Source organism: Callorhinus ursinus, unplaced genomic scaffold, assembly GCF_003265705.2.
Source record: "Callorhinus ursinus isolate GAN/ISIS: 27379988/994484 unplaced genomic scaffold, GSC_fseal_2.0 scaffold1, whole genome shotgun sequence".
Taxonomy (NCBI): domain Eukaryota; kingdom Metazoa; phylum Chordata; class Mammalia; order Carnivora; family Otariidae; genus Callorhinus; species Callorhinus ursinus.
Genome location: NW_027397063.1, coordinates 102,679,092 through 102,699,982, shown reverse-complemented (window position 1 = coordinate 102,699,982; position 20,891 = coordinate 102,679,092). Strand labels below are relative to the sequence as shown.

Genomic DNA, 20,891 nt, shown 5'->3' with positions numbered 1-20,891 from the left:
ATATATTGTTTACAAGAGACAAATCTAAAATATAAGGATACAAAAAGATTATAAATAAAAATGATACATGAAAATACTAAGGAATATTACCAGAGATAAAGAAGATTACTTCATAATGATAAAAGTTTAAATCCACTAGGAGGATATAACCTTACAAAATATTTTTCCCATATTAAGATAGTTTCAATATATACAAAGCAAAATTTCACAAAAGGAAAAGGGAAAATTAAAAATTCCATTATCATAATGGGATATTTTAGCCTACCACTCTCAAAAATTGCAAGGATTGTTAGACCAAAAAAGTAATAAAACAATAGAATATTTGAACAATCCCTCTAATAAATTTGACCCAATGTTCATGGATTGGAAGATTAAGTATTTTAAAGATGACATTCTTCCCAAATTGATTTTAGATCCAATGCAACTGCAATTCACATTTTAACAAGATTGTATTATTTGTGTGTGTTGGGGTAAGGGAGGTCTTCACAAGTCAATTCTAAAATTTACAGGAAATATCAAGAACTTAGAAGAGCCAAGACATTCTTTTATTTATTTATTTATTTATTTATTTATTTATTTACTTATTTATTTAATTTATTTATTTGACAGAGAGAGACACAGCGAGAGAGGGAACACAAGCAGGGGGAATGGGAGAGGGAGAAGCAGGCTTCCTGCTGAGCAGGGAGCCCGATGCGGGGCTCGATCTCAGGACCCTGGGATCATGACCTGAGCCAAAGGCAGACGCTTAACCAACTGAGCTACCCAGGTGCCCCTTCATATTTTTTAAATGAAATTAGGACCACTACCACACATTATATGCAAAAATCAATTCCAAGTGGATTAAAGACCTAAATGTGAAATGCAGAACTACAGAGATTTCTTTAACATAGGAGAATAGCTGTATTATCTCAGGTCTGGGAAAGATTTACCAACTAATAAAAAAAGCAATATCCATGAAGGATTTGATAAATTACAATTAAAATGGTGAAGGACAATCCAAGAAGTGGAAAGTGGTTGCAGCAATATGACATACAAAGGGCTCGTATCCTAAATGTATAAAGAATTTTTATAAATCAGCATGAAAAAAGGTCTAACGTACCACTTTCTCTCTTCATCCTTCTTGAATCTCAGACCATCCAATTACACAAAGCACATTCTTTAGAATTTCCTTCAATGAGGGGCTACTAGTGACAAATTATCTTTGACTTTACTAGACAATGTCTTTTTGGACACATTTTCTTAAAAAATATTTTAACTGGTTATAGACTTCTAGATTGACCACTATTTTCTTGAAGCACCCTAAATATATTCCCATTGCCTTCTGGCTTCCATTGTTGCTGTTGGGGGGTTATCCGATGGTATAATTCTCTTTAAATATAAACAGAACTTTTTGTTCTCTGCTGCTTTTAAGATTTTTTTTTTTCCTCTGTGTTCCTTGGTTTTGCTCTGACATGTCTAGGATTTTTTTTTTCTTTATTTCATCTTGATTGGGATTCACTGGGCAAAATCTGCAGGGTCTCCCCATTTATCAATTCTAGGAAATTCAGATACTGCCTCTTTCTGATTATCTTTTTCTTCTCCTTTTGGGATTTTGAACAAATGTGTTTTAGACACCTCATTTTCATATCATATCATACACTTTATATTCTGTATTCTTATTTTCGTTCCCGTGGAGAATTTTATAATTTTTTTTACCTTTTTTCCAGAATTTTATAAATTTTTTCCCCTTTTTTCCAGGTCACTGGTTCTCTCTCTAGTTGGGTCTAACCTGTGTTACTGTCATCTTTTAAGTTTTTAACTTCAGTTGTTATATTTTTCATTTCTATAAGTTCCATTTTTTCTTTACAAACTGATTATGTCACAATAGATTTCTGTTCCCTCCACATACCTTCAAGTTGATATTTTATTTCTTTTTTTTAAAGATTTTATTTATTTATATGAGAGAGAGAGAATGAGAGAGAGAGAGAAAGCACATGGCAGGGGAGGGTCAGAGGGAGAAGCAAACTCCCCGCCGAGCAGGGAGCCCGATGCGGGACTCGATCCCGGGACTCCAGGATCATGACCTGAGCCGAAGGCAGTCACTTAACCAACTGAGCCACCCAGGCACCCTGATATTTTATTTCTACAAGCATAGTTTAATTTCCAAAGTCTTTGCAGGTCTTTTTTTAATTAGATATTATTCCTCTGGGTTTTTAATTGTGGTGTTGAGTTTCCTTGCATTCTTGATTCTTTTTCACTATGTGCTAGTAACTGAACCTGAAGTATAATTTGCAGGAGGAATCTGAGGGCCGGGCAGGTGACTTTCCCCCAGACAGGATGTGGATTTGATTCTGTCCGTAATCTCAGTTCACTGCCACACCTTAAATTCTATATCACCCAAGAGAAAGAAATCTGGTCTCCATAATTTAATTTATAGAAATCTATTCTGAAAAAAATATACTTATATAAACATACATTTATACACAAAGATATTCAAAGCAATGTTATTTAGTATAGCAAAAAAACTGTTAACCTGTATTGTCCAATAATAGGGGAACGGTGAGATAAACCACATAAAGAAGCACATAGGTATCAAAATGCTGTTAATGTAAGCTATATAATAGCATGGAAATATTTTTTATAATAAATTTTAAAAAGATAAAAATTATATGTGTAATATAATTACAAGAATGTCAACCAAAACCAGTGGGTAGAAAGTCTAGAACAGTGCTGTCTAGCAGAAATTTTGGTGACCACAAGAATGTTTTGTATCAGCACTGCAATATGGTAGCCCTTAGTCACACACAGCTGTTCAGCACTAGAAATGAGACTAGTGTGACTGAAGAATTCCATTTTCAATTTTATTTAATTTTAGTTATTTTAAATTTAGATAGCCATATGTAGTTGTTGCTACCCTATTGGGCAGTGTGGATCTAGAAAATATTGAAATATTAGCAATGATTTTGGGGAAGTGCTTAAGGCTTTTGGTGATTTTCTTCCCCTTTTTTCTAGTTTTTTAAGGGTTCCAAATGTTCCAATGATCACATTTTAAAGTAAAAAGGCTTTAACCAAAATAGCTTGCCATAAAATGTATGTAAAAGCACTTTTTAAAAAAGTTTTGACAAGCTTTATTAAGAACAACAACAATGTAAGCATGATGAGTGGTGGTGACGGGGCTAACCGCTGAAAGGGTCAGAGAGTCCAAAATGGTCTGCGGGCTCATGTCAACAACTCAGCAGTGCAGGAGGCCTCCAAGGAAGATGACACAGTCTTCAGCTACATCCCAAGGGCCCCGGCATCCAAAATAAGAGCAGTACGCAGTCCTGGTCTGATTTCTACTGGTTATGACCCTCAAAAATGACTTTTTAATTCTCACAGACGCGGTTTAGAGAGTGGTGAACTAGAATTTATCCAATGGAGACTAAAAAAACATAAAGTCTAGTAGAAGTTAAAGAGCCAAGTGTGTACCATTTCTTCTTGACAAAGAGTTAAATGTGTTATGTAGCCAACCTGTTATATTCATTATGACAGCTTTTACGATTTTAGGAAAAACTGATTTTAAAGAGTCACGAGTAAAAGCATTACAAGAGAATCACCTTTCCACATGCTATTCTAGCATCACAGCAAACGATGGAAATGTTTCTATTTTCTAGTTGGAAATCAAGTAGTCTGTCAGCAATTAGCTCTTTTTCTGGAATATCCATGGAAAGTTGATAAGAAATTGTTTTTAAGTGCTTTGAATCTAAGGAAAAAAAAAACATATGAAAGTAGATATTTGTTTAAAATGTTCCAAAACCTCTCCCTAAAATGAAATTTCAAACCCTATTACAAATTCATTGATTCATCAGACTTTTTTTTTTAATGGAAGAAAAATGAGGTCCTTCATGAAATTAAAGTGAGTGCCTTCTTTTGTTAAAAAAGGAAAACATTCCTTTGTTAAAAGAAGAAAGATGAATTTTCTGGCCTTATGTTTAGTAGGAAATAGTTGAATATCAAGGAACTTTATACTAGGGATTTAGTTTAAACCACAACAAACATTTATCTTTTCTAAGTATCTTTTCAATAGCTCCTGAGTGGTAGAGTTGCTGCCTGATGCTCAGAAAGATTAAGTAATTACCCCAAATCAGCCAGCCTATAGGGAGAAAAGCAAGGAGATAAATCAAGAACTTCTGATTCTAAAAATCAGTGCTCCTTCAATTTTATCCATACTATAGCAACTCATAAGCTCTTTGCAGCTACCTGTAAAGTGCTCTATGGATGTTGCTAATTTATTTCGATCGATAACAACAGTAAGCGGAAGCCACTTAAGTGAAATACCAGATTTTCTGAACCATCTTAACCGATGCATTGACTGGAATGAACATTTTATTTATTTTTAATTATTACAATTTTTTTAGATTTTATTTATTTACTTGAGAGAGAGCAAGAGCGTGCGTGCGCACACACGCACACACGAGAGAGAGAGAGAGAGAGAGAGAGAGAGAGAGAGAGAGAGAGAAGAAGCAGGGGGAGGGGCAGAGAGGGAGAAGCAGACACCCCAAAGAGCAGGGAGCCTGATGGGGGGGGCTCAATCCCAGAACTCCCAAATCATGACCTGAGCCAAAGGCAGACCCTTAATGACTGAGCCACCCAGGCACCCTTGGAATGAACATTTTAAATATACCAATTTCAGCTCTTGGTCAAACATCTGAGCTTTCTGATGTAGAACTGATCGATAGCATCAGTGTTGAGGAACTCACCTTCTTCAGAAAAATTGGGCTGTTCATTTGTCATTATTGTAAATTGTCTGGCCATTTGTCGCTCCTGTTTTCTACAAAATTGAAAAATATGATGCAAAAGTCTGAAATGTGTTTTGAAGCTTAAAACAGAATTTTAGTGCAAATTTTAACTGTTCAAATGCTGTCCCTTATTATTTTTACCTATCATTACTTGGGAATCCAGGCATTTAATCAGTACATATGGGTCTCTACTCTCTTTAGTCGACAAATTTCTCCAACATGGGAATTCTAAATTGAGCTGAGAATTTGCAGTTGGTAGATTTCTACCTTAAATCGTTAAAAAATTCACAGAGTTTCTGGGAGCTTCTGAATCTCAAAAACATCTACCAGGAATTTTAATGGGTTTGCTTTGGCCAATCTTTTATTTATTTATCTTTAAAGATTTTATTTATTTATTTGAGATAGGGAGAGAGAGGGCACACAAGTGGGGTGAAGGGCAGAGGGAGAAGCAGACCCCCTGCTGAGCAGGGAGCCCGCCGTGGGACTCGATCCCAGGATGCCGGGGTCATGACTTGAGCCGAAGGCAGACGCTTAACCGACCGAGCCACCCAGGGGCTCCCAATTTTTATTTCTTTCCTGGGAACGCCTCTTCAAAATTATAAGTTTTGAAAAAAACAAGGTTCATCGACCAAAAGCTCTCTACTTCAGTGGGCCTGAGTTTCAATATCAAAGGCTCAGTGTTACCTCTGCAGGGCTTTTTCCTTTGCTTTGAGTCTATCAACTTCACTGCCGTGAGCTGCGTGAGGGTTAATACAGATTAATTCCTCTTTCGGGCCCTGGGTTTTTTTTTTTTCCTCATAGATGTAGTCAATCAGATTTTGAAAATACCTACAACAGGAGGCCTGAAAAACAGAGAGGTCATTTTTCATCTCACCAGTCCTCGAAGAAGATACTTAGGGGGGGAGAAAACCCAAAATGGCTAATGAACTTTGGATAATGATCTATGGTACATTTTTTTGGTAACAGCTTTCTTGAGATAGAATTCACATTCCGTAATTCGCATCCATTTCAAGTGTACAAGTCAATGGTTTTTAGTGAACTCACAGAGTTGTGCAAAACCATCACCTCAGCCACTTTTTAGAACGTGAACCCTTATCCCTTAACCCTTCCCCCCACCCCCCGCCTTCTTCTCCTCTCAGCCCCTGGAAGCAACCGACCCGTGTTCTGTCTGCACGGATTTGCTGTTCTGTACAGTTCATATAAGTGGAATCATACACTTGTGGTACTTCGTGATTGGCTTTTGCTTAGCATAACGTTTTCTAGGTCCATCTATGTTGTAGCATGTAAGCATGTATCAGTACTTCAGTTCTTTTTATGGTTGAATAAAATTCCATTGTATGGATACACCACATTTATTTACCTGTTTATCAGCTGATGGGTATTTTGGGTTGTTTTCATTTTTCAGCTGTTATGAATCATGTTATTATGAACATTTGTGTACAAGTTTTTGTGTCGATAGAGGTTGTCAATTCTCTTGGGCATAAACCTAGAAGTGTAATTGCTGGGCTATAGGTAACCATGTATTTAACTCTTCAAGGAATTGCCAGACTGTTTCTCGAAGTGGCTACACCATATTGTCTTCCAGTTTCTCTACATCCTTGCCGACATTTGTTAGTATTATCCATCCTTTTGATTATAGCTATCGGAGTGGGTATGAAACGGTATCCCATTGTGACTATGATTTATATTTCCCCACCAGCTAACATGTAACTCTTTTAAGCGTTGAAGTGCAGGGGAAGATGCAAACATACTTCATACATTGAAAAATAATACAATTTCCTCCATAAACCCGCTTTAGAACTTACTTCTTCTATTGATTCCGAGTTATCATCATCAGAGAAAATATCCATATTGGAAAGAAATGTTCTTAGATCGCACCCACAAAATTCACACTGGGGTGATATTTCCTCCTCTTCTTCCTTCAGAGAAAGGAAAACAGAAATGAATCGGTGCCCACAAGGAGGCCCACAGCCTCTGGGAGCAGTAGGATCCAGGGCTCTGGGCAGGGCCAGCAAACGTCCAGTAGGGGAGCAAGGGGTGGTGGGGGCTGTGCCAACCTGTCAGAATCCCTGGGGGCTGAAATAGTTGGTGGGGAACTTGCAGGGGGCTGAGATCCTATACCAGAAGGCACCAAGCCAGCAAGATCTGTATATTCCAGTAAGGAGACATTATTTCTATTCAGGGGCTGGGGAGGCCTGAAGAGGCAGGGGTGGTGTTTTGAGGGCCTCTGTCTGGTTCACCAGAGCGCAGCTGAGCCCATCAGGAGCTCGTGGGTCCTTAGGATGCCTCCTCAGTGAAGAAAGAAAGTTGCACAATTGACTTTACTGTTGACATCAGAGTCCCTTGTGGGGGAGGGGGGTTACAGTATGTGACTAGATGCAGGAGGCAAAGGATAACACACACGAGCCCCAGGTTGGGGCTCTGAATTCTCCTGTCTGTGCGGTGAGGGTAATTCAGAAGGGGTGTGGGAGGCCAAGGGAAGCAACAGGAGACTTGGAGTCAGGGACTCAAGGATTGAGGCGCTATGGTCATGTGAGTGGCCTGAGGTCACCACTGTGACTGCAGGGGCTCCTGGGCAGGCAAGCAGCCAAGTCTCAGCATAGGCCTCCAGGAGAAACCCACCTCGTGTGTGACTCATGTGTGACTCGCAGGTCATGAACACTACCAGGCCAGCTGTATCTGCCATTCTCTGGGACTGGCACAATGGCCACTGTGGGGCCAAAGGGTGGCTGAAGTGGCCAGTGCAGCCAGGCCTTCACCACTCTGGAGTGATGGCCACTATCCTGAGGCTATTGAAACTACCTGATAGGGGCACCTGGGTGGCTCAGTCATTGGGCGTCTGCCTTCAGCTCGGGTCATGATCCCAGGGTCCTCGGATCGAGCCCCACATCGGGCTCCCTGCTCAGCAGGAAGGCCGCTTCTCCCTCTCCCACTCCCCCTGCTTGTGTTCCCTCTCTCACTGTGTCTCTCTCTGTCAAATAAAATCTTAAAAAAAAAGAAAGAAAGAAACTACCCGATAATCAGTACTGCACATGGCTGAAAGTGGAACCATGGGGTGTGAGGGGGAGGGTAAAGACCTGCCCTGGAGAGATGGTGGTGAAACATCTAGTTTGTCTCTCAGGTGACAGCACAAAAATTGTGGTGAGGCCAGGCCACTTCCCTACCAGGGTCTTGGTAATTAGCTCCTCAGCCCACAGTCCCTTCACCCCTTCACCTGCAGGGGAAGCAAGGCGGGGATGCTTCCAAAGACCATGAGCAGGGCAGAATCTGCACCCGAAGAGGGTGCAGCTGGAGAGGAGAGTGGGCAGGCCAGCTACCGCTGTCCCTGTCAAAGCCCCATGTAAGTGGGCCTGAAAGATCTGCCCAAGATCTGGGGGCCAGCACAGGGACAACTCCCCTGGAAGAAAGGCCACCAGGCTTTCCTTATGTTCAGGACCATCTCTGGGTGTTAGCAGAAGAAAACTCTATAGACACTTCCTTGGGTACAAGCCTTTGTGGTTCAGAAAGAGGAAGGAGCTATGTTTGAATAAAGAATTTCAGCCTGAAGAGTCTAAAGGGTGACCCTAAAGTTTAGAAAGGCCAGGACAAATACAAGCAGCAAATACTGACTGATGTTCCATTACGTGGCATATTTAGACTTGTATAGTTTAATGCACTGCCCAAGGCGGCCATGAGCAGCACGGAGTGCGCCCACCCAGCATTCCCAGCAACGCCGCACACACACCTGCCGCAGGCCGTCTCCCACGGTTGCTGGCTCTTATTTCCAGGGAGTAAGCCTGCACCTTTAGCGTACCCCGAAGGAAATAATGAAGGGGGCTCTGATCTGGGGAGCGTGCAGCTTTCTCCACATGGCCAGGCCATCTGAGTTTGGAAATAATCCTACCACCAATCAGTCCCTCACAGCTCTGGTGCCGCAGGACGGTGTGCGGTACTGTTGGAATTAGGAGGGCGGCCCTTCCCTTGCCCATCAGGCAGAGGCATTAATCGGTCACTTAAGATGCTCAAGTATGGCAAACATTCACCTTTGTTTCCAGGCCCTGTGGCCACTGTCATGGGATGAATTGTGTCCCCTGAAAAGATATTTTGAAGTCCCAACTGCTGGTACCTGGGAATGGGGCCTTATGTAGATATGGGGTCTTTGCAGATGTCATCAAATGAGGATGAGGTGATCAGATCACAATCCAACATGACTGGTGTCCTTGGAGAAGAGGGACACTGGGACACAGACCCACAGAGAATGCCAGGACAGCTGAGGCGGACAAAGGAGTGGAACAGGCACAAGCCAAGGAAGGCCAGGGTTCGATGGCCCCGCCGGAAGCTAGGAAGAGGCAAGGAAAGATGCTCCCCTAGAGGCTGGACTGGCTGACACATTGACTTTGAACTTCCAGCCTTCAGAACCATGAGACAACAAGTTGCTGTGGTTTTAGGCCGCCCGGTTGGCAGTACTTTGTTCTAGCAGCCCCAGCAGAGGGACACAGCCACCCTAAGTGCTGTTCCAGGGAAGAGTTCTTCACCTATTTTTGTTTTTTTTAAAGTATGTTCAAGTCTTCTGTGCAAATCGTCGTGTGGCTTATTACATCATTCATTAATAAACAAAATTTCAAAATTTTAAAATAATATGCATTAAAATCACCTTGAAGTTAATGCCTAAACTGGAACTCTCTTGTTTGAACGTCAGAATGGACGGTGGCCCGATGCTAGGCAATGTTCTCAGAGAAGGCTCAAACAGGGTTATGAAGTCTTCTTTAAACTACATTTTTAGAAAGAGAGAGAATTGAAGTTTGAATAAATGATATTTACCACGAACACTGTGTACTATTGGACTGATAAACATTTCTTACCTCCAGCTCACATAAAATGCTCAGTCTTCGCTCTTTTGGATTAATTACCCATTTTTCTGAAGAGAAAAGCATCAATAAAGTTTAAAACCTTCATAACAGGGTCTTATACTTTCTTGGCACCTACTACCCATCACACACACACACACACACACACACACACACACACACACACACACACAGTTACAATGCCCTGAAGCCTTTTCACCACCTCCTCATATAGATTCTTAGGGGAGGGCTTTTCGAGAGGGGGTGGGCACTGTCCCAGTCAAAGCTTGTTCCCCAGTGGCAGTTTGCCTTCGTGGGCAAAGGGAAGGTCTCCAAACATCCATTTACCTCTTAACTTAGAAGCCAGACTTTCATGTTCAGTTTCTTTAATTACAGAGGATGCTTTCTTCCCTGTAAAATGAATGTACAATTTGTCATCAATACTGACAAAGTAGGAAGGAAGTTTAATGTAAAAGAAAATATGCCCTTTGGAAAAACAAATACGCTTATTTGTGTTTGTTTTACTTTTTACTTTTTTTGCCTTTTCCAAATAACTTTTTATCAACAGTGGGGAACAGAGGAAAACCACCACTGATGGATCACATTTAAAAATGTTTCCCTGTTCCTTTCTGGTCCTAGACTACTATGGAGATGCACACTGTACTTGATTATAAACATGGTTTGCAGACTCTTTTGTTTTCTGCTTTTTTTAAAGTACTACTTTGTCTATCTTATGCCTGGTATTCTGTAAAAGACTTTTCAGGTCAAAGGGTGCTGGGGGTCCTCCTTTAAGACACTGAACTCAACCATGAGGATTATTCCCTTCCCAGATTCCATGGCAGTACTGGAAATGGGGAAGGTGACCATCAGCAACTTTGAATAAATGTCTAGAAGATTTAAACGGATAGAATTGGAATGATGAAAACCAACCAGATCAACCTACAATGGGACAGAGGTAAGGGGAGGGAGCTGGCCCATTTGCTCACAGAGCCAGGGCCAGCAAGGACTGCTGTTGGAGAAAGAAGTGGGCTTCAGAAAATGATGCACTTCCTATATGAAGTATCTGAAAAAAATTTTAAGTACGTTTTAGGCATTTTGTCCAACAGAAATACCAGCACAGGTATAAAAAAAAAAAAAAAAACGAATGCACGAAGATTTTTATTAAGGCATTTAGTTGTTAAGGGGAAGAGCTCAAAACATCAAACCAAACCAACCCAACTCTGAAATATCTAGCAATCAGCTTTATTACATAACCCACAATAATGGTATAAAAGGGAACACTATGCTGTTGTTTCAATGAATTAGATCAATCTTTCATGACATGGAAAGATGTCCATGATGCACTGCTAAGTAAAAAAGCTTAAGAAGAGATAAAGTTGCCATTACTCACAGGAAATGTTAATTGTTTCATAGGCTTTCAACGTATAAACTATTACAATTAATAAGGAATTTCACCAAGGGGGGGTGTCAGATACAAGATTAATATATAGAAATCAATAATTTTCCTATGCACTGACAATAATTAGAAAATATAACAGGAAAAAGGTGTCCAATTGTTACATCAGTACAAGACTATAAAATACCTAGGAATAAACTAGGAAGAGCTGTATGAATCCTTTATGGGGAAAAAACCCCCATAAAACTATGGAAGATCTGAAAGAAATGGAGAGGCACACGTAGGCTCACTAGGTTCCTGCTTGGTTCAGACTGAGCGGCCATCAGATGAGGTAGCTCTAAAGCCTTCCTTGGTAGCCTGGGTAAGCAAACCAAGATCTGTGCCAGTCAATTCCTGTAAATGCCTCAAGGTTAAGAACAGCCAACTAGGCTTTCCAAATAACTCAAGCCCGTAAGCTAGCCAATCAAAAAATTTTCTTGTTCTGCTCCGGTGTCTTCTCTGTAAGAACCTCTCCCCTCGCTCTTGTCTGTGGAGCGCTCCTCATTATCTCCTGTTGGGCACTGGTCCATTTCAATCCATGTTTGCTCAAATTCAGAAATCTGAAAATGCCTCAGTTTGTCTTTTAACACTGCTAAGCCAGGGCAACAAATCAACTTTTCACATTCCGTTGAAAAATCCCATCAGAGTTACACTGACTGTGCAGATTAATTTGGGAATTATTAACATCTTTTTAGTATTTGGTCCGTTTTTATGTCAGACTGTGTCACTCTTCTGTGCAAACTCTCTAGTGTCTTTCCACTTCATTCCCACTGGAAAAGATCTGGTCCTCAATTGTGCCTTTGACCCTCTCCCCTCAGATTCTCCTCCCGCTTACTTCGCTGCAACCACCCCGACTGCCCCCTTGTTCTAGGAGGAGGCGCTAGTCCTAGTGCCTGGAACATCTTTCCCCAGGGATCATCCTGGCTCACTCCCTTGCAGCCTTGAGGTCTTTGCTCAAGTATTTTAGCTTCTCAGTGAAGATTTCCCTCGGCACCCCATGTAACCTCGCACCCTTCCCACCCAACATTTCCTGTCCTTTCCTCTGCTTTTTCTTCTTAGCACGTCTATAGCCTAATGTACCACATATTTGCTTTTTTGTGTGTATTACCTATCTCCCCACCCCGCACACCTTGCACACTTTAAGACCAGATCACTGAGACGGGGTTTTTTTTTTTTTTTTTTCCATTGCCATTTCCCTAAAACAGGGTTTGGACTATGATGGGTGCTTGGCACGTGGTAGGTGCTCAATAAGCATCTGATGAATAAGTGACATAATATAAAATAGAAAAGTTCAAAGGAAAAGCTATTCATAATTCCTTATACTGAGATAAATTAAAATTTTTACTTTTATATTACATATTTCTTAATGGTTGGCATTTAGAAACAGCATGCGTGTTACTTCTTAATAAAAAAATTAAGATATGTATCAAAACATAAAGGCAGATTATTTCTCTTGATGTGAACATAAACGTTGGTATTTATCACAGGTTAGGTGCCAGAGAGTTTAAAGATTTAATCTCATTTTGATCTTCCTAACAATTCTGTGATGGAAGTATTATTCTTATTACCAGCCCATGAAGAGCCTAAGACTCTGTGGGGCAAAGGTCAGTTTGTGTTGGGCTGGGATTCAAACCTGGCTCTCCCACCACCTCCGGCCACGCTCTTTCCAGTGTGCAAGCCTATAGCCCAGCAAAGGCTAAGAAATAAACTACTCACTCCTCTGCCTTTTGCCAGAAAATTCTTGAAGCCAGCTTTCTTCTGTTTGTACTGATGTTGGGATTCCTGGATACAAAGTGTGATACATAGTCCTGAAGTTTAGACAAAGGGTTGGTTTTGAGTATACCTAAATACTTGTTAGCAGTTCTTCCAAATATAGCACATTTTAACAGTCAAATAATGCATGTACAGAGAAGATTCTGGTTTCTATTTTCTTTGAAATATTTTCTTCCATTCTTATGTCTCAGTAAAGTCAGGCAGTGTGTTTGCATCGTAGAAAAGCGCTCCTAAGTCCCAGAGGCTCCCAATACCGTATTTGCCCCCTGCTCTGGGGAATGAATTACTACCACTATATCTGTGAGTGTGTGCTGGGGGCAGCAGGGACGGTGTGTGTGTTTAAGCATTTACTTGAATTTAAATGAGACATATTGTTCATTTTATTTATTTAGGTTATTTCTACATCCAACATGGGGCTCAAACTCACAACTCTGAGATCAAGAGTCCTGTGCCCCTCCGACTGAGCCAGCCAGGAGCCCCAATTAAATAGCTTAAAAATAATCCAAAATTTTTTAAGAGGTTTGAAGTTAATTGCATCGTAATCAAACAATTTTTATTCTTTCTACAAGTAGTTCAGTTACTTATCACTGACATGATAGGAAGGCAGAAATTTATTGATTTTTATTAGTTAAAATGACCGTTATCGGTAACAAGTAAATAACTATTGCTTCAAGTTCCTTTGCCTCTTTGAATTTCAGTTTTTTGTAATAATTTGCTGGATCTTCTAAAATTATCAAATCTTTTTAAATAATTGAGTCAATTTTAGGTTGTCCCTTCTCCCCCACCCCCATTCTTAGTTCTCTTATGTCTCTACCTTCCTTTTTGGATGCTTGGTTCCTTGGCATGTTGCATCAGTGGGGTGTTATAATTCTGAAATGACCGTGTCTTGTAATAAGTGATGAATAACTCTGCCAAAGCCACCCGTGCAAGTCTCTGGGGGAGCCCTGTTTATCGCACCCCCCAGAGAAACAAGTTATAGGGACCAAGGGTTTATTAAAGAGCAATCCCTACACAACATTTCATGTTTGGCTTTTTTCCCCCAATTCAATGGTTAGCAAAATCAATACATTATTCATCAAGGTCTCTTTGCCTTCCTTAAACCAACCCCAAAGATTGTTTCTGAAATTCTGTGTAAAGATGGCAGGTGACTGAGGATAACAAAATTAACATTTACCGAGAACTTACTGTGGAGTAGTACTTTCACAGTACTTGCCTTACTCATGTTATTTCATTCATATTAACAAAAACCAATCAAGGCATGTATTAATAGTCCCTTTCTCTAGGCAAGGAAACTGAGGCTCTAGGGAACTTCTGAAACATTGCATGGGGCAGATGGAGATGGGGTCGGACCTGTTTGGCTTCAAAACCTGTGTTTCTCCACATTCATCTGCCATCTACAGCTGGCCCCGTTTTCAACCAGAATAGTAATGTGAGAATAGCAATTCAGAATAGAAGGTGAGTCAGTATTGGTTGCATTTTTTGACTTTTTAAGAACAGATTTCCTTAAAAACACAGTCTCACCAAATTCACCAGAGAATGCTTAGAAATATAAAAGAAGCACCTTCTTAGGAAGATTTATGAGAAGCAATTAGGAGTTTGATCAAGTAAAGAGATGTTCCCATATATTAGGAATTTCAGGTCAAGATGGCAGTTGAGCACCCAATTCCCTTCCTTTCCAAGATCTTACTGCAATAACAAATACAAACAAACAAATACAAAAATAGCCCTTTAAAATAAGAAAGGTGTCATCAGTAGACAAGTAATATTGAAGTCCTTAAAGAATGAAAATAAATGGCTTTCATTTGATGGAAAACCACAGTGGAGAACACCACAGCTCCAGACAAAAGAGGTAAGTCAAATTTTTCTGGGAAGTTCCTAGCTCAGACTCAACCAAGTGAGCGAGGAGGGAGCTGGGGACTGCCATTGGAGGAGTTAAAGAAGTCAACCCAAAGCAACTGGGCAGGCAGGCAGGTCCCCTTCTTCTCCCCTGACACAGGGCAGTTGTTTTTATTTCCAGAAGAAGCCCAAAGAACTGCTTCCTACAAAGAGTGGGCAGCCTCTCTGGGGAGGCTTTAGGTCTGAAAGAGAAGCAGAGCACAGTATGAGGTTCCAGAGGACCTGCCCAATAGACCTGGATGAGAAAGGAGGAAGGGACATTCCATCCAGAAATGAAATGCATGAAGAACTCCAACCACAGAGTGACATGTCCTTATCTAGTAATAGTGGAGCATCCAGCTTGCCTGCTTCCTGCAGACACTCCACAAGAGGCTGGCTCTGATATCCCCCCATCCACCCACATAGGACTCACAGCTAACCTTCCAGGCAAGCCCTGTGAGGAACTACTCAGCTGCAGAACGATGCCATTTTGGCTACCTACTGGCCATTCATTTATAAATACAAATCGATAACCAAGGATTATCAGTAACCTAAGGGCAATCAATAGTACGGAAGAGAAGCACCAAGATAAACAGAACTAACCCTGAAAAAAAAGAACTTTGGTAAAGAGTACTCTCAAAAGAGAGTTAAAAGCAACCACTATTTGAACAGCAAAAGAGAACAAGATCTGGCTCCTCGAAATGACAAAAATGAATACCAAAATAAAAATTTTTGCTCAAGGGCTGCATATTATCATATCAACACCCCAAATCTTGAAGATATCCAAGAGGCCCAACAGCTATCTAGTAGGAGTCCTAAAGGAAAGGGCAGAGACAAATGAAGGAAGTACTCACGTATCATCACTAGTGTCTGAGAATCAGAATGATCAGCAATACTGGGTACTAGAAGGCAAAGAAGCAATGTCTTCAGAGCTCTGAGGAAAAGGGTTTTAAATGTATTCTTCTATGCCAGGTTCTATTATTAATTAAGTATGAGGGTAAAATGAAGAAATCTTCAGACAGGCAAGAACTCAGAAGTCTGACTACTCATGAGATCTGCATGAGAGAATTACCTGAGGAGTTTCTCCAGGCAAGGGAAAAGGAACAGAAGCAAGCAAGTAATATGGGAATCAAGAAAGTGTGGCCACTGCACCCAACTCAGGAAAACTGAAGACAATTAAAAACAACTGAGAGTTGAAAAGTTCTCCTTTTAGGAGCCAAGTTTTACTGACAAAGGATTTTTTTTTTTTTTTTTTTGGTGCACGAATCCAATCACATTATTGGGTTCTTAGCATGAAATTATATTGTTGATTGGTTTTCAATTTTTAGAATTAACCTGTACTGAGTTAATTATGATTATAAAACATAATATGAACTTAACAAACCTTGGCAAAGTAAAATGACTTTATATGAATATATATTACACATTAATATAGTTATAAAATGTATATAATTTGTTGTTAATTGGAGGAGGAAGGGGTGAGAGGATAGAAGAAAGCACAAGTGCATTAGTGTGTTAACTTCTCATAATAAGAGTTAACAGGTAGTCACTAAAGTTGATAAATTTGATAGTAGAGACTTGAATACCTTTAAAGTCCTAAAGGCTAGAAAAACTAAAAATAACATAATTACCAAAAATGAAGAGGAGGGAAATAGTATGAGTTATATTCCTCATCTTTCATGGGTGGGAAGCCCATAATCATGTCAAAAATGGATAAATCAGGGAATGAAAATATGCTATTTAAAATTATATTGAAGGGGCACCTGGTTGGCCAAAGTCAGTAGAGCATGTAACTCTTGATCTCGAGGTTGTGAGTTCAAGCCCCACACTGGGTGAAGAGATTACTTAAAAATCAAATCTTTAAAAAAATAAAAATAAAATTATATTAGAAACAAATCATTAACAATATGTTAACTGATGAGTAGGAGTGTGGGGATGAAGAAGGGCATGGAGATTTTTTATTTTATACCTTTGTATACTTTAATATTTTAGCCATGTACACATTATTCTTTCCTTAAAAAGTTGAATTAAAAGGATAAATAAAAATGTAAAAATGGGACAGAACAATCCTCCCGATGCTTAGGAATTTAAAAGTTGCTTGTAAAAGCAAAGCTTTGGTGAACAGTAATTCAAGACTGTGGACTCAGGTTTGGTGTGAGAGTTCCGGGAAGATTTATAAAGATGTTCCAAAAGGTATTTCTCTGGTGTCTTCCTGTGCTTGAAGACTAATAGCAATAACAACAATAAGAGAGAGAAAAAAAAGACCATAATTTCCAGTCTCCTTCACAGAAGGTGTCTATAATCACGGTCTCTCATTTAGCCAATAGAGACCTGTGTCCTAAACGTTCAGAGCCCTTGCTATTGCCCACCTGGCAGGGTGTTATTATTTCATGTTATATTAAGAGGACATGCCATCTCTGCAGGTAGATGAACAGGGACCTGCTCTCTATCTCCAAAGTGTCTAACAGTATGATTTTTTAAAAAACCTTTTGAATAAATTAGTTGTAAGTGCTCTGGATTATTTTACTCTATTTCCAGACATGTTTATCCAAGAGGTAAACATCATAAGCTTCCAAAAATAATATGAAAACCTTTCTTACCTATCTAAATTCATTCCAGACAAGTCTTTCCTAAATGTCTGAAATATTTTAGGAAAACCTGTTGAATGAAACATTAAAAAATTTAGCCACTCCTTCTATATCAGTGGTTCTCAAAAGAACAATTTATGCCCCCCCCGCCCCGCCCCACGAGACCTTTGGCAACGTCTAAAGACATTTTTGATTATCATTAAGAGTGGGGGCTAATGGCATAGTCCCCGCTAGAGGCTAGGGATGCGACTAAACATCTATAATGCAGAGGACAGCCCCCTCCCACCCTCCGCCCAACAAAGAAGGATCCTGACAGAAATGTCAATACTGGGAGGTTGAGATTCCTACTCTAAATAACTGTTCTGCGTCTCTTTTTAAAGGAAGTGACTAAAGTGGTTTTAGCACAGGAACTTAAACACAAAAATGAGTTTTTCGCAGGATTGTCTTAGTAGCACAACACTGAAGGCACTAGTCTTCCAGGAGTGTGTGTGTGTGTGTGTGTGTGTGTGTGTGTGTGTGTGTGTAAGAGAGAGAGGAGAACGGGGGTGGGGAGAGAACACAGTCAGGGCGTGAATGCACAAAGGAGTACTACAAATGCGCTCCGTATGGCACTACCCAAGCTTCCAGTTTCACCAAGCGTTTCAACGATGTCCGAAATTGTGAGCCATCACAAAGGCTCAGCCGATTTCAGCGCCTTTGACGGAAGGGCCGGAGGTAGACTGGGTTGTGTGTGGAGTGGTGCATGTATTTAGAAACCAGACGCGCGAGGAGACCAAGGCTCTGGAGTCGCGGGACCGGCGGCCCCTAGGGCCCGGGAAGCCTTAGAGGAAGGGGCGAGCAGGGGCTGTACTTTTCTGGGAGGACGTGCTCCACTGTGAGCTCCAGCTCGGGGTCTCGCTCCACGACGGGCTCGACGTCTGGCTGAGCGGCGGGGTCGGGCTCAGGCTGGGGCTGACGATGCTGGCTAAGCGGGGAAGGAAGGGCTCTGAATTTTCGCCATTGCTATCACCGACGTCCACAACCTTCCAGAAGTACTCATCGCTGGACGTCCCATGGACCTCCAACGTCTTCTCCGCGTCGCCGGCCGCCTCCTCCTCTTTCTCCTCCTCCATCACCTCTTCCTCCTTCACCTCCTCCTCCTCCTCCATCTCTACCAACACCTCCTCTTCCTCTTCCTCCTGCCTGTCCTCCTCCATCTCGGGCTTTCTGAAGCTGCGACGCGCGTACAAGTTGGCCACGGCTGGCGGGGAGCGGAGGAAGAGGCCGCTAGCGCAGTGGCCAGCGCGGCCGCGGGTCCGGGCCGGGGAGCGTGCGCGCTATTGTGCGTCTGTCTCCCTGGACAACGGCCCGCCGCGCGCCTCCGAGCCCCTGTGATTTAAAGCGGCAGGACCCGCGGTGCGGGGAGAGGAGCGGCGGGGCCGAGAGCTGCTCAGGAGCTTTCTCACCTGCTTTCCCCTAGCAGCCTGTGGCGAACTGACCTCCCTTTCCTCTCAGCTCCTTTGAAGAGTGTTTGTTTGAGTGGGGTAGGGAGAGCCACTACTACTAGTGACACTGCGAGGCCGCTTGGTATTGTTGATGCTGGACTTTGGTTTTTGAGTAGACACATGCTTGTTGGAACTTACGATAAAACTTTATTACAAAAACAGGCGCCGGCCTTTGGGTCGCAGTTTTGCTACGCTAAGTACCACCTGTGTCTTTCCGGGGGGCTTTGTTTTCAGTTCATTGTATTTTTTTTTTTTTTTTTTGTAAAATATCTGTATACACACAAGGAGGTAGACAACATAGGTAAGGGACATCCGTTTACTTACCACCCAGACTGGAGTATTCATCTTCACTGTAGAGTTCAGCTTCCTTTTAAAGGCCTCTTAAGTCTGAAAAATGCTCCTGGTGGGAGGAGTTGTGTTTTTGCTGTTTGACTTCACCTCTAAGGTAAAGGAAGCAAATTGAGATTCTCTGTGGCTGAGGACATCTGGGTGTTGTAAAAAGGGCCTGGACTGATCCTGATATTAAGTGAACAGGGTTAGGTCTAGCAGTCTCCTTGTATGATATCTGTTCAATCGCTTGACCTCATTCAGCTTCAGTTTCCCTGGGGGTAAATTGGGAATAATAATACTTTACCCCTAAGATGTTTGTGGATATCAGTGAATGTGAAATGACAGCCTATAACTGTCCGTGCATTTCAGCCAAAGACCACCCTAGGAACACACATGTAGTTAAATACCTTATCACCAATGACAGCAAGGTGTCTTAGAGCATGGTAGGGTGTAGCCTTCAGTTATATGATTTGGGAGAGGGTCTAAGCAAGCAGGCTCTTGCTCTGAATTGGACGCTGTCAGAAAGTGGGGGCTATTCTATGATGGAGTATTTTGTGGTGGCTCAGTGACCTTATTTTTATGATTAGACAAAATTATGAGATGGCTTTGTTTTATTTCATTTTATCATGGTGTCAGAGTCACTTTGTGTTTTACTTAGTGTGGGCTGCTATACCAAAACACCATAAACAGGGTGGTTTATAAAGAGCAGAAATTTATTCTTATGGTTCTAGAGGCTGGGAAGAACAAGGTCAGGTGGACTTGATGTCTAGTGAGAATCCGCTTCGGGTTCATACACCTCTGTCTTTTGGCTCTGTCCTCATGTGGCAGAAAACAAGGGAACTCCTTGGGGCCTCTTTTATGAGGAGCACTAATCCCATTCATGAGAACTCTCCCCTTGAGACCTAATCACCTCCCAAAGGCCCCACCCCAAATACCATCACCATGGAAATCAGGTTTCAGCATAAGAATTTTAAGAGTACACATTTAGTCTATAGCATCTTGTCTGAGGTTATTATTCTTCCAGAATCTTTCTGTCCAACAGGAAAACAAAGTGGCCTGGCTGTGTCAGACCAGCTTGTAATAATCATGAGAGCTAGCTGTGAATATCTGGTCAGTTCCTGGCATCAGGGACTCCCATTTATGAGCTTTCCAGGCCCGAAGACTTGTACTAACAGGGCTCTCAAGGGAGCAGGAAGTGAGAAGTTAGGTATCTGGAATCACAAGCAATATGACTGTCAAAATATTTAATGAGCACTAGGAGCTAGCCCTCTGCTGGGTGCTGGGCCATGGCGGCGAAGAGGAGAGGCATTGTCCCTGCCCTCACCACGCACTGACAGCGCCTGCGCCTTGGCAGGGGCCCGGCAAGTTATGGGGCACTGGGGCAGGACAGGGCAGGTGAAGGCACAAAACCGCCCAGGCACTCCGGAAAATCAGAGAGAAAGATACTCGGAATATTGTTGGAAGAAGGAGAGTTCTCGTAGGCTAGCAAAACAGTCGGTACAGATGAGAGAAGATGAGCTGCTCTGGAAGGCAGGGTAAAATGTGGGTGTTAGGAGAGGAGGTGAAAAGCAGTCAAAAATGCCAACAGGCTTAGGGCAGGAAAGGGGGCTGGCCCAGGGAAGTGCGGTAGAGAGGTCGAGGTACAAATAAGATAAGTGGTATTTGAAAAAAACCAGCCCAACCCTTTTTTGGGCAATAAAAGCATTTTGATGCTGGAAGGGCCCTTGGAGGTCATGCAATTCACCAGCTGCTTGTAGGTGGGGAAGTGACTTGTTCCAGGGGAGGCAAGCTTGTTTGTTCCCAAGGTCCTCAGAGAGCAGAAT

At 41.7% G+C, this 20,891-nt stretch overlaps 1 protein-coding gene across 1 annotated transcript in view; it reads right to left on the bottom strand.

The window, feature by feature from the left end:
* The window catches only part of ERICH6 (glutamate rich 6), a 29,320-nt gene extending 10,752 nt beyond the window's left edge, over nucleotides 1-18,568 (bottom strand). Inside the window, exons 1-10 of the mRNA XM_025866933.2 lie at nucleotides 18,105-18,568; nucleotides 17,267-17,324; nucleotides 12,735-12,826; nucleotides 9,932-9,994; nucleotides 9,599-9,654; nucleotides 9,391-9,507; nucleotides 6,563-6,676; nucleotides 5,442-5,599; nucleotides 4,719-4,789; nucleotides 3,576-3,721 (exon numbers count right to left, since the gene is read on the bottom strand). Coding sequence (XP_025722718.2) covers nucleotides 3,576-3,721; nucleotides 4,719-4,789; nucleotides 5,442-5,599; nucleotides 6,563-6,676; nucleotides 9,391-9,507; nucleotides 9,599-9,654; nucleotides 9,932-9,994; nucleotides 12,735-12,826; nucleotides 17,267-17,324; nucleotides 18,105-18,450 — 1,221 coding nt within the window. The 5' untranslated portion in view covers nucleotides 18,451-18,568. The remainder of the gene's footprint in view (nucleotides 1-3,575; nucleotides 3,722-4,718; nucleotides 4,790-5,441; nucleotides 5,600-6,562; nucleotides 6,677-9,390; nucleotides 9,508-9,598; nucleotides 9,655-9,931; nucleotides 9,995-12,734; nucleotides 12,827-17,266; nucleotides 17,325-18,104) is intronic.
* Between the last annotated feature and the right edge of the window lie 2,323 nt (nucleotides 18,569-20,891).